The sequence below is a fragment of the Rhinopithecus bieti genome, unplaced genomic scaffold (genome assembly GCF_001698545.2).
Source record: "Rhinopithecus bieti isolate Rb0 unplaced genomic scaffold, ASM169854v2 scaffold_70877, whole genome shotgun sequence".
Taxonomy (NCBI): domain Eukaryota; kingdom Metazoa; phylum Chordata; class Mammalia; order Primates; family Cercopithecidae; genus Rhinopithecus; species Rhinopithecus bieti.
The window spans coordinates 33,254-46,335 of record NW_016826210.1 but is presented as its reverse complement, the minus strand read 5'-3'; the positions used below and the strand labels follow the sequence as shown (position 1 = coordinate 46,335).

General features: G+C 37.5%; 1 protein-coding gene across 1 annotated transcript in view; it reads left to right on the top strand.

Moving 5' to 3' along the window:
- Positions 1-822: 822 nt before the first annotated feature.
- Positions 823-13,082, top strand: part of CYBB (cytochrome b-245 beta chain) — a 33,887-nt gene continuing 21,627 nt past the window's right edge. The window contains 4 exon segments of the mRNA XM_017863357.1: positions 823-912; positions 2,159-2,269; positions 11,139-11,223; positions 12,826-12,971. Coding sequence (XP_017718846.1) covers positions 2,210-2,269; positions 11,139-11,223; positions 12,826-12,971 — 291 coding nt within the window. The 5' untranslated portion in view covers positions 823-912; positions 2,159-2,209.

Below are 13,082 nucleotides of genomic sequence, written 5' to 3'. Positions count from 1 at the left end.
ATGCACTTGAAAGTGAAAACACAGCTTGGAAAGTCAGAGTAAAGAAAGAATGACAAGATCAGGAAATTGGAAAGTTGCTTTAGCACCTTTTTCTTTGTAAAGAGAGAATATTATCAAGTGTCTATGGCATTTAATAGCTTCAAAGCATAGTTGAGAAAAGATCACTATGGAGCTGAAGATAGAGAATTGGATAGGGTCACCACTTGATCCAGTCAGTGCTTAGGATAAAACGAACTGTCATGATCTAGAAAGCTGTTTTTGTTGTAAATCCCATGCCCCTCACTATGCTCAATATTCTCTCCTTGAAGCATTAAGTAAAACTAATCAAGGAAAATGGAAGGCTTGGAATTTTAGCTGATGGGAATTCACTAACTGGATTATTGTGTGGTAGAGGGAGGTGATTAGCACCTGTGAAAACAGAACCCAGTGTCATACTGGTGGAGGGAAAGCAATAGTAATATGTTCCCTTCTTTTCTCATTTTAAGTAGAGTGGCCTGCTATCAGCTACCTATCTAAGGTTAAGCAAAACAGAGGAGGAAAAAAAGGGAGAGGGAATGTAACACTGATAATTTGGTATACCGGCCAAATCATAAAACAATCATGGAGAATAACACAGGGTGGAGAGATTTTGATTATAGACAAGTGTAGTGACACCGTTGAGGAAACAGCTGGCTCTAAGCTGGTTACATCCAGCTTTGTCACTACCTTTGTCAAAGTTGCACTTGGGGAAGTCCTGACCCTTATCTGGCTCCAGTCTTGTGTGGAATCTACTTTTGAAATGCGAAAACTTCATGCAATTTTTTTCTGCTTGTGCAGCTGGTTTGGCTGGGGTTGAACGTCTTCCTCTTTGTCTGGTATTACCGGGTTTATGATGTTCCAGTTAAGTTCTTTTACACAAGAAAACTTCTTGGGGTAAGTATAAATTCCATCCCATGCAATATTGGCCGGTTCACATTTCTCATCAGACATTCTTGTTCATCTTCCTGTTAGCATTTTAAGTAAATATTCTGACCAACCAACAGTACCATCAGCCTCACTCCCTCCATTGCAACTTCCTGGGCAAGAATCACTTAAAGCCTTCCAGTCTGGGACCAACAAAAGTGGGGCAGAGGGGCCCAGTGGCATCCCTCCCCAACCAAGAGCCATGTGCCATTGTTTAGCTTAAAGGAGAAATCTAATACTAACTCTGAAATGGAAGGCCAGGTTGGAGCAATCCATCCAGGAGTGACACATGTGGGACAAGTGGGACTTTCCATATTTTCTAAGTCATGTAATTCCTACTACGTTTTTGCATGAAGAGCTCTGCTCCTAATCACATGTTATGAAATGATCTTCAGAAAATCAACCTTTCTCTACATATGGAGACTCAAGGAACTTGCTCAAGGGCCACATCTGTTGACTAGGCCAGTAGAGTGAAGGCCCTTCAGTTTCCTTGGGTCCTTTAATATTCTGAGTTTCCTTGAACTGTCAGGCCTCTTGCCTCCAGAAAGCATTTGTTACATCATGCTGAAACTATTAATTAATTGCTTAATATTAATTATTATATGTATTANTTAGCTTGTTCACATTGATGCTTTCTCCCTCCAAAATATGCAACTTCTTTAGACATTACAAAGATAATAATTATAATGCCAAAGCATTATACCATACCAGTTTAAGATACTGTTAAGATCAATCTAAGTGCTAAGAAAATATTTAAAATCTTTAAAAGTCTTGATACTTAACTCTAGTTAATGATATGCACCTTAAGTGTTAAGGGGAAAGTGAACTGATGTCTCTTACTTTGAAATGCATCAAAAATTAGATGAGTTGATGGATGGATACAGGAATGGATAGATAGATATGTGATAAAGCAAGCATAAAAGGTACAATCTGGGAGATAAATAAACAGGTATTTATTGTACATTTCTTTCAACTTCTCTTTATGTTTGAACATTTTGATAATAAAATGTTGAATTAGGGCAAAAGGTCAATTTCAGATGAAAACAAATGGTCCTAGCTAGCACTAAAGGAAAACCATTGGCTCTGAAGGACCTTCCTGTCCAGATCACTTGGTGTGTCTGGTGTGTGGCCTCATGGTGAGAATCTTGGGGAAGTGGGGGCAGGGCACATTCTGTGCTCAAAAAAGTCACTCTGCTCCCTTTCCCGCCTCTTCTAGTCAGCACTGGCACTGGCCAGGGCCCCTGCAGCCTGCCTGAATTTCAACTGCATGCTGATTCTCTTGCCAGTCTGTCGAAATCTGCTGTCCTTCCTCAGGGGTTCCAGTGCGGTAAGAGAAAATGTTTTACTAAGTTCCTCTAATTTTCAAAGGCCATCAAGCAAAATGCCCTTTTTAAGGTAAAAACAAATGAATGGTTTGTGAGGATTCCAGCTTCTGTAGAATATTCATGAGCCAAGCCATTATCTAGTATATTTCTGTACTATTTGTGGATGGAGCTCCCTAAGACAACTATTTGGAAAACAAATTTTGAAAAAACACACAAAACCACCTATACCTCAACAATAGCAATGAAGTAGCACACATGTACGCATCTACACACACACACATATATATGATAGATATGCATATATACAGAGCTTTAGGAAGTTAACATGTGATATTTGGGAGTTAATCTTTCAGTGTCATTCAAAAAAATTTAAGTCAGAGGAAATATCTTCTGTGGATAATATCCCAAGGAGATGGAGTCAATGGACAGAGTCACACTACAATGAATGTGACCAAGAAGTGTTGACTTCATGAAACTGTGGAGCATAGAGCTTTCTAAATGTCCACAATTCCTTTGACTCTTACTTCAACAATTTAGTAAGCCACTAAATGTACTGTGCTAGAAGGGGGAAAAATAAGTAGGAAGAATCTCTGTAACCCATAAAATGGTATACAAATTTTTATTAGTATTATTATACAAAGATGACAAACAAGGAACTTAAAATCTACAAGTGTACTCAAATAAATATTATACAAAGCAAAATATGATGGGTCCCACAAAGCTTTACAAATAAAATCCTATGGGGAAGCAAGAGAGAAGTTGTATTAGGTGGGCCAGGGAATGAAGAAGGACATTTTAGAGAAGGTGACATTAGAGATGAGCATATAAAAATAAGTAAGCTTCTAAGAGGTGTAAATGAGAGAGAAAGGCATTCTATGTGGAGAGGATGACATGGACAGAAGCATAGGAAATAGTGAGGAAATAGTATTCTTGAAGGCCAAGAATTGGCACAGCCTTGGCTTCTCTTTGTATTATTATTATAATTATTTTTTTGCCACCTGTGATCACACCAAAGAGGGCAGCTGGGAAAAAGTAGGGATTGGTGTCCTGGTGGGACCAATTCCATGGTTCATTAATGACTAGTAGCTTCTGCGTTTTTTTTTTAAATAAAAGGTATAGTAAGCTTTTTGAAAAAAAAAATACTTATTAAGTAGAGATCATTTATGGAGGAGAGCAGAAAGTAAACTACTTTTGTGGGAATGTAGGGATTGTACAGGGCAGATGCCTGACATAAGCCTGGAGAAAAGAGGTAGGATTTTGCTGGTAAACTAGAACTGCATATGTATAGTTGAGGAGTTCATGCTTAATTTGGCAATTACAGAATATTTGAAGGAGGCAGTGAAATAAACTGTAATAACAAGCATAACTTGCCTTGAACTCTGCCTTGTTTTTCCTAGTTATACTAAATTCATGGTGATCCAGAGAATATTTTTTTCTTTGAGAACATATAACATTTAATTTACTAATATAGAACTAGAGGCTACAATTTAGCTTTTATTTTATGATTTAACTATTCACAAAATACCATTTCATCTTAAACCAACTGCCAAAAATTGGGCTCTCACAAATCTAAACTAAAAGTTGGCAGAAATAACTGTAACACCTTCGCTCCCTCAGAAAAAAAAAAAAGAATTGCTGATTACCAATTTAAGATGTTCCAGAAAGAGTCGTGATATCTTCCTCTGAAAAATTCTGTGATGAGGTTCCTTTCCTTAAGCCATAAATTCTATGCCACACAATGTTGTCTTGCAAACTGACAGCTAACCAAAACCAAAAACTAACAACAGTACTTGGTATTAGACATTGATTACAAGGATTTCCAAAAAATCTTCTAAATATAAGAAATCACAAAGGTAAAATTACACTCAATTGAAAGTTTTATTAATGAGCTACCTATTGTAAAGTATAATTTTTAAATATCGTACTTGCCCAGTGAACATTTGCTAAATGAAGCCCATGTACTATAGCTTATTTTTGAGTTGGGTTCTCTATCACCCAGGCTGGAGTGCAATGGTACAGTCACAGCTCACTGCAGCCTGGAACTCCTGGGTTCAAGTGATCCTCCCTCCTTGACTTCCATACATGTGGGGATTATAGGCATGAGTCACCTGCCTGGCGAGTTCCTTGTTTCTAAGGAGACACAATTCATTTTTATTCTCCCTACCCCCATTAGAATAGTTTCTATTTAGAGGAAGTAAAGCCTGAGAAACAGGCAACTTCTCACCAAGATGACCTGTTAAGAAATCTTGGTTACTCCACAAGTCCAAATTGCACTGCTGTTGAGCACCATGTCCCATGAGCAGCACATGTTGTAATGCCAGCTTTTATGCCTCCTGTGACCCAGGAGGGAAGATCTGCATGAGAGTCTCTAAAGACAGGGATGAAATGAGACTGCCCTTCAAATTGCAGAGAAGCTTGGCTGTATAGCTAGATAGATCTTTATATAAAAAGAATATGTTTTAAAACTATCACCAAGCAACATTCTTTTATAGATCAAGCATGTACTTTCTTCTGGGATTCCTAACCTGAAATGTGAACTTTTCAAATAAAACTTCTTCTCTGATTGGGATTAAAATGAGTGAGTGTGCTGTGACTAATGTCGGAAATAATACAGCTGCCACTCATTGAAACTCAATGGAATTCACCTCATGAAATCTGCACATCAAACCAGTAAAGTGGGAACAAAATTAAATGGAAGTGTTGGCATTCAAACCCAGGTCATTGTGTCCCCAGAGCCCATTCACTTTAAATCTTGCTGCCGAAACTTCTTGAAATTGTGCTGTTGCAGTATTATGATCTTAGAAAGCCATTATATATATGAGTATTTGAGCATGCCAAGTAACCTAGACTAGAAATGACAAAGATGTTATAAATACAAGGACTTGATAGTAGGACACTATATAAGCAAAATAGCCACAAACTTGCATTCAGTTTCTAGAGGTCTCAATCATCGAACCTTTGCTTTGTAATCTTTCTGGTTACCTAGAGAAAGCCCCAGGGTTGCCCACCCCACCACTCCAGGAAAGGTAGGGGTAGAAGCTATCAGACTGCTTTGTTGAGAAAAATGGAGAAAGGGTGAAACTCAGCATACAAAAATCTCTAAGGAAGCCTTAATAACCCCCAACTTGCCAGGCAGAAACTAATTTCTATCTGGATGGCAGTCCTAGTCTTAAGATCAGAGAGAAACAGGAAGGTGAGAGGGTGAGGTTTTATCTGTTACCTTATATAGTCTGGAAGTCAGAGGCACTCAGTGTGCCTCTATCTCTAATCATGTGGTCTAGCACTAGTCTCTTGGGCTTTCTGTCTCATAGTTTTTTTTCTTTTAGTTGAAAAACAGGTCAACTAACATAAATGTAAGAAGGCACATGTTGGTCTAAAAGTATATTAAATTGTTTAAGTCTGTCAATTAGTGAGTTGTCAGTCAATAAATATTTGTTGAGTGACGTCTATGTGCTAAGCACTGGGGACATGTGATGAGTAAAGAGTAAGGTATAGATAGGCCATGAGCTTAAGGAACTTAGAGTGTTACAGAAGAGGCAGAGAATAAACATGGAATTTCCAAATTATAAACAGTGCTATGCAAATAAGGTAGTGTTATTCATATTTATCACATATTCTACTGCCAGCAGGTGTGGATATTACTGTCAACTATTTGCCTGAGTTCTGTAGATTCAAAGCTGGATTTTGAAATTTCTCCCAATTGCATATAAATATCTAAATCAGACACATTAATGGTGCGTGTGGTGAGATCAAGTGTACAAAAAATAGAGCTTTTGAGTTTCTGTAACGTGTTACACCCCATAAAATATGTACTTCCTTTTAGTTCCACTTCCCATTTTCTTTTTTCTTTTTTTTCTTTTTTTGAGGCGGAGTCTCGCTCTGTCGCCCAGGCTGGAGTGCAGTGGCTGGATCTCAGCTCACTGCAAGCTCCGCCTCCCGGGTTCACGCCATTCTCCTGCCTCAGCTTCCCGTGTAGTTGGGACTACAGGCGCCCGCCACCGCGCCCGGCTAATTTTTGTATTTTTTAGTAGAGACGGGGTTTCACCTTGTTAGCCAGGATGGTCTCAATCTCCTGACCTCGTGATCCGCCCATCTCGGCCTCCCAAAGTGCTGGGATTACAGGCTTGAGCCACCGCGCCCGGCCCCACTTCCCATTTTCTTGAAATATTTTTTTCTTACTCAGTTTCAATAGAGCATAGAAATCTGCTGAAGTGACTCAATAATCTCCCTTGCATTAGAATCGTAGTTTATTGAAATCGGGCAAGGCTTCAGGTGACAGTAATAGAGAAACTTCCCTTTAGAAGTCAATGGCAGAAAGTAAAGTAAGTTAGTAAGGAAGCTATGGGGCATGATGGCAACCTGGATAATTGGGAAGTGGCTGGCAATAATTCAGAAGTAACTCAAAGCATATAAATGCAATCTGCATGATGATGGGGAACAAAAAATTATGGGCAGTCACAGACAGTAAAGTCCTTCCTTCCTATGCCACCAACTGGGTGTCTCGCCTCCTTTTTTAAGGAAGTGGTGAGGAGATGATATTCTTAAAAGCTCAGCATCAGCATGACTTGTGGCTTCTTTTTGGATTTGTTTGCCATTGCTGACCACACCAAAGAGGGTAGGTGGGAAAAATTAGGGATTTGTGCCCTGATGGTTGGACCCACTCCACTGATCCATTAGTGACTAGTAATCTCACTTTTTCCTTTCAATATAATGTATGCGTTTTACATTAACTGGCTTTTTAAAAATTACCTATTAAGATGAAACAGAGTATCATTGAATGAACAATGTATTTCCCAATCACATCTCTCCACTGTTCTGGCTTTCAGTTAATTTTCTCTAGGGATCTACAGTTAAATCTGTCAGGGGCATCAGCATATATTATTTTACATTTTTTATGATCCATGCTGATGATGATGATGATAAGGATAGGAATATGCAGACAGTGTATGTTCCACAACAAAACCATATTCTTTTGCTTTAAATTCGGCACGCAGGAGCCAGCGAATTTTCCACAAAAATTTCAAAAGGATTTGTCAACAAATAGAAGAGAACAGTGTGTGACAAATATAGATATGGGGGTAAATATGTCTCTATAAGTTTAGTATAATCATCTCCAGTTCCAGGGCAATGAAAATGTACTTCATTTATCCAGCCAAATAATGATTAAAATATTTTATAAAGTACACGACATACTGTTCTTCACACAGGAAGCTTACCTGCTAGCTGGGGAGTGCAGCCATTCTAACTGAAAACTTAAATAATGATACTAAATAACGTCAAATATTTATTAAATACCTGTCAATGAATATATGCAGTAGGGATTTGAGGGACTAACTATGATAATTATACAGGGGAGGAAACTGGAGACTGAGTACATTGTTCAATGTCACACGGCTAGGTGGGAGGACTGGGACCCAACACAGGTATATCTGAAGACAAAACTTGCTCTGAAATGTAATTCAATACTGCTTTCCAGCCCTACTAACTCTCATTCTCTGGTTCTTTGGACTCCAACCTAGTTTCACCACTCCTGTAAGGACTGTATCAATCATCTATCGTGTAACAAATTACCACAATAACTTAAAACAACCCCCGTTTATTAGTTTACAGTTCTGTAGGTCACAAGTCCAGAGCACCCAGTGGTTGGATTCTCTGCTCAGAGTATTACAAGACTGAAATCAAGGTGTTTTCTGGGCTGAATTCCCACCTGGAAACGCAGAGTAAAAACCCTCTTCCAAGCTCATTCTTGCTGGCAGAATTCAGTTCATTACAGATGTAGCACTAAAGGTCCGTGTTTCCTTGCTGGTGATCATCTAGGGGCCACTCAGATCCTAGATGCTCCTGCATTCCCTGCCGCATGCCCTCCTCCACCTTCCAGGTAGCAGCAGTACTTCAAATCTCTAACTTCCTCCATCTCTGACTTCTAAACCCAGATTTAAAGAGTTCATGTGATTGGGTTTGTCAGCCCAGATAATCTGCCTATTAAAGTCAACTTGGGACATTACCTCTGCAAAATCCCTTTTGCCATACAATGTAACAAAATCATGGAGTGATGTCTCATCATTTTCACAGGTCCAAACTCAAGGTGAGGAGATTATATAAGTCATTGGGGGTCATTCTAGAATTCTGTCTACCACAAGGACTCTCAGAAAGTATAGAGGAAATTAAGTTGAAATTTGAGGAGAAAAAAAAGCAAGAAAGCAAGCAAGAAAGAAAGAAGGAAAGAAAGAAAGAAAGAGAAAGAAAGAAAGAAAGAGAAAAGAAAGAGAAAGAAAGAAAGAAAGAGAAAAGAAAGAAAGAAAGAAAGAAAGAGAAAAGAAAGAGAAAGAAAGAAAGAAAGAGAAAAGAAAGAGAAAGAAAGAAAGAAAGAAAGAGAGAGAGAAAAAAAGAAAGAAAGAGAAAGAAAGAAAGAAAGAAAGAAAGACAGACAGACAGACTATAGAGGATCATGGCAATTGGGAAACAGGAAAAAGTTATTTCCTCAAAATTTTAAGGAATACAAAGTAGAAAATAACTTTCAGCACTTGAAATGAACACAAAAGACAAGGCGGCTATATAAGAAAACAAAAATGGTCAGCTTTTCACCAACACATCAGTAAAATGTATTTTACAAATAAATTTTATTTCAAAACATTAAGTTTGAAAAATTTTATTTTACAAGTTTTTATTTCAAATAGGAAACCATTGTTTTGAGAGTCTGAGTCATTGCTCAGCTCCACTGGTGAACATTTAATTATAACTGATGTCATTGGTGCTCCACCATATTCCCTAAGCATTGGCACTTGCAATCCATGCGACAACTGCCCTTTGCAAGCATCATTCACTCTCTGCCTGGGGATTTTCTTTTAGCTTTCTCCTGGGGCAAGCCTGAAATCCCAGGGGACTGATGTCCTGAGAGCATCCCTCAGAGCAGCCCTCAGCCAATCATGGATGGCAGTTGGTGGCTGAGCACCCAAGCTTCTTAACCCATTGGGTAAAAACCAAAGAACAAAACAAACAAACAAAATAAATAAATAAATAAACCTGTGGGATAAGTGCTATACAGTCTCCCAGAATTCCCTGGTGTGATTGAGCCCAGTGATATGATATGATCATGGTAGCTGATATGATAATACACTCTTCATTAATTTCCTTCCCAGTCTCATTCCTACTCTCGTTTTCTATGATCACCTTCTGAATAGAATACTTACACTTAAATTCTCATCACAGGCTTTTAGGCACTTAGAATAATAGTGACTATATTCCTGCATTTGGTTTGGTAGAAAAGCGCATTAACCTTTTATAAGACAAATAGACTTGGATCCCAGCCAATGTGCAATTTTAGCTTTAGTTTTCTTACCAGTAGAATGAGGACATTAAGACTTACCTTGTTGCATTAAATGAGTAATGATTATGGGTAAACTACCTAGTTCACAGAAGGAATTCAATAAAGCATAATTTTTTTTATTTTCCTTTTCTGGAATCCTCAGTGTCTTCCTTACTACTCTTTCTGTAATTCCAAGAATCTGACCTCATGGTTTAAACTTCCTGCCCTCCCTAGTTATGGCTAACTGAGAGATAGATGGTGGAGTAAGCACAATTTTCTATGCAATTATATTTTCTACAAAATCAGAGTATTTTATTAAAAATAAGTAAGCCAAATATTAAACACCCCTATATTTAAATAGAACAAAACATTTAGAACCAAATATTTTAAATACATAAATTTTCTTTGGTACTTCACCCTGTTGTTCTTAAAGTTCCCTGAATCTCTGTGACAGTGCATTTAGACTACGGAACAAAGCAACCAGAGCAAGACATTGGCCAGTTTTCACGAGAGCAAAGCTCTAATTCAACCATAAATCAGTTTTTTTTTCTTTCTTTGAACATTGGCATGAATTGAGATTCAAATTCACATTTTCTAACATGTAGGTTTGTCAAATACACTAAAATACTGAGTACAATAGTATTTTTAATGCCAAAGAAAATCATGTAAAGTATGAAATATCAGAATGTTGATATAAACTCTAGTATCAGGTGGCCTGAGTTTAAATCCCAGCTCTGCAACTTATTAGCTGTGTGACCTAAGGCCAGGTAAATTCTCTATCCCTTTGTTTTCTCATCTGTTATGTAGTAATAATAATGGTACCTCCCTTGTACCATTATTGTAATGTAAGAATTAAAGAGTTAATTTGATTCTTACATTAAAGATTAAATTAAATTAAATATTCCATCAATTACATTAAAGATTAATGTAAGAATTAAATTAGTCAATGCATGTAAAACAGTTGCAGAAGCTCTTGGTAAATGTTAGCTATTGCTATTTTGGCTATTAGTATTTGGTCAATGATCTCCCTTGTGATGTTGTTCACCTACATGGGCAGGTATACCCTTCTTTCTCCTCTCATAGTGTGTATGTCCTAGAACAGTGTTGTTTGAAAACTATTCATTTGTTATAGAACTGTTCACTTGTCTGTGTCCCCACTTGACTATCAGGTATGTGAAGACAGTCCTGTCCTTTATTAATTTCTACATCCTTTGTTTAATGAGTAAATTAATCAGAACTAGAAACTATGTAGCTAGATATGTTTTCTGTCCAAGTTTATATTTTTATACAGTTAAGCAATGGATTCCAGAGGAGACTTTATGTCACCAGTATGAGAACAGAAAACATACTAGTTAAGCCAGCCATGTCACTTACTGGCTGTTTGACCTGAGGAAGATGACTGCATCTCTCTGAGCCTCAGTTTCCTCATTTATCAAATAGATATAATGATATAGTTTGTAGGGTGGTCATGAAAATTAAATGAGATAATATGCATCAAACGTTTGACATACAGCAAGCTTTCTTGTTAACAATTGCTATTCCATTCTTTCCCCCTTAATCCAAAGTGCTGCTCAACAAGAGTTCGAAGACAACTGGACAGGAATCTCACCTTTCATAAAATGGTGGCATGGATGATTGCACTTCACTCTGGTAAGTTTATTAAAGAAAACTTGGAACCAGAGAGTTCCCTCTATTCATAGATACCTTTTATATAAGAGATCAATCAGTTTTATAGTTAGATTAAGTGGTGGTTGGATATGTTGTATTTTTTTAATGAGTTGTGCTCAAAAGTATTTACCACACTTTCTGCCACTTCACATATTAGGATTTATTCCCTTTAGGTTTTAAAGCATTTTTATTTCAGGATTTTCCTATAAAAATGAAAATAATGCCATCAGAAAAGTCCAATCCTAGTGTCCTCACCCCTTTCTATTCTTTCTATGTCAAAAAATGTTAATTCACGTATGGAAAACGTATTTATTCTGAAAAAATGTTCTTGGTTGCACATGTAAATTTGTGGGCTTTTTGCAGTAAACTTACATGAACCACAGCCCATAAAATGAGAATCCCTCAAGACTGTCATTATCAGCTAAATACCTTCATTATTATCATTACTATTGTTATTGTTATTACATGTATCCATACAATGGATATATATGTGTGTATATGGATATTATACATTATTATTAAAATTATTAGGGTGGTAGTGTCAGTGCAAGACGGACTGTATCTGGGACACTTATCTAATCCCACTAATTCACTCAACAAATAATTCATGTGCCAGAGAATAGATAAGAACAGTGATAAAGCAGACTTGTACTCTGCCCTTAAGGAGTCTATTCCTAGCCTGAGTAAAATAGGCTTCAGTTACAGGCATTTAACTGAGCTTCTCTTCTACTAGTACATCTGGCAGGCTTTTTGAGCAGTGGCAAATAAATAGTTCAAAAGAAATATATGATAAAATCTTGTTAGAAACTGGCATAGTGTACGGATTAAGAGCACATATTTGCGTGCCAAATGTACTGGATTTGATTCTTAACTCTGCTGCTTCCTAGCTTGATGACCTTGAGCAGGGTTTTAAAGCAGTCTACGTCCCAGTTTCCTCATCTGCAAGATGAGCCGATATTATTAGTACCTACATCACTGGGTCAATGTAAGGATCAAGTCATTGTGAAGTACTTATAACAGTACTTGGCATCTAGTAAGCCCTGTGTAAGTGTTTATTAATAAAGAAAGTAATTTTTAAGAGAGAGAGATTCATACCTTATGGCCATAGGTTTGTATCAATTCAATCAAATTTGTCATCTCTCTCTGGAGGTAATTTCAGAGTCAGGTTAATGGGCCGGCAGTTAGGCATTCATTACATGAGGGTTTTCTTGTTTGAGCCCAAATATATTACGGAGAGAGATAATGAGAGCATATCTAAACACCTTCAGAAACTAAGGCTATTGTGTAGAATCTTATAACTTGTTTGGGTCTTTAGGATCATATAGCTCAACATCTTCATCTTACAAATTAGGAAACCAAGACCAGAGAGTTAAGTCATTTTCCCACAATTACACAACTAGAAAGGAGATAGAATTGCCTTGTCTCCTTGGTTCTGGAGACCCAGTTCTTGTTTATAAGTGTCCTGGGCCTCCCTTTGTCTCCCTGTAGCTTATCATAGAGTTAGAGGCTGTCCCAGAAACCCAGCTTTCAATAAATTTGTGCATACCCTTCACTCTCTTTATTTCTCTTCTCTGCCCTTTTCAGCGATTCACACCATTGCACATCTATTTAATGTGGAATGGTGTGTGAATGCCCGAGTCGGCAATTCTGATCGTTATTCAGTAGCACTCTCTGAACTTGGAGACAGGCAAAATGAAAGTTATCTCAATTTTGCTCGAGATAGAATCAAGGTAAGCCTCTCATTATCTGATTCAGATATTCTCTAGGCCATTACAATTGAGCACTAGATTTCAGTGAGTGAAGACCTCTACTTTGCCAGAAAAAAAAAAAAAAAAAAAAAA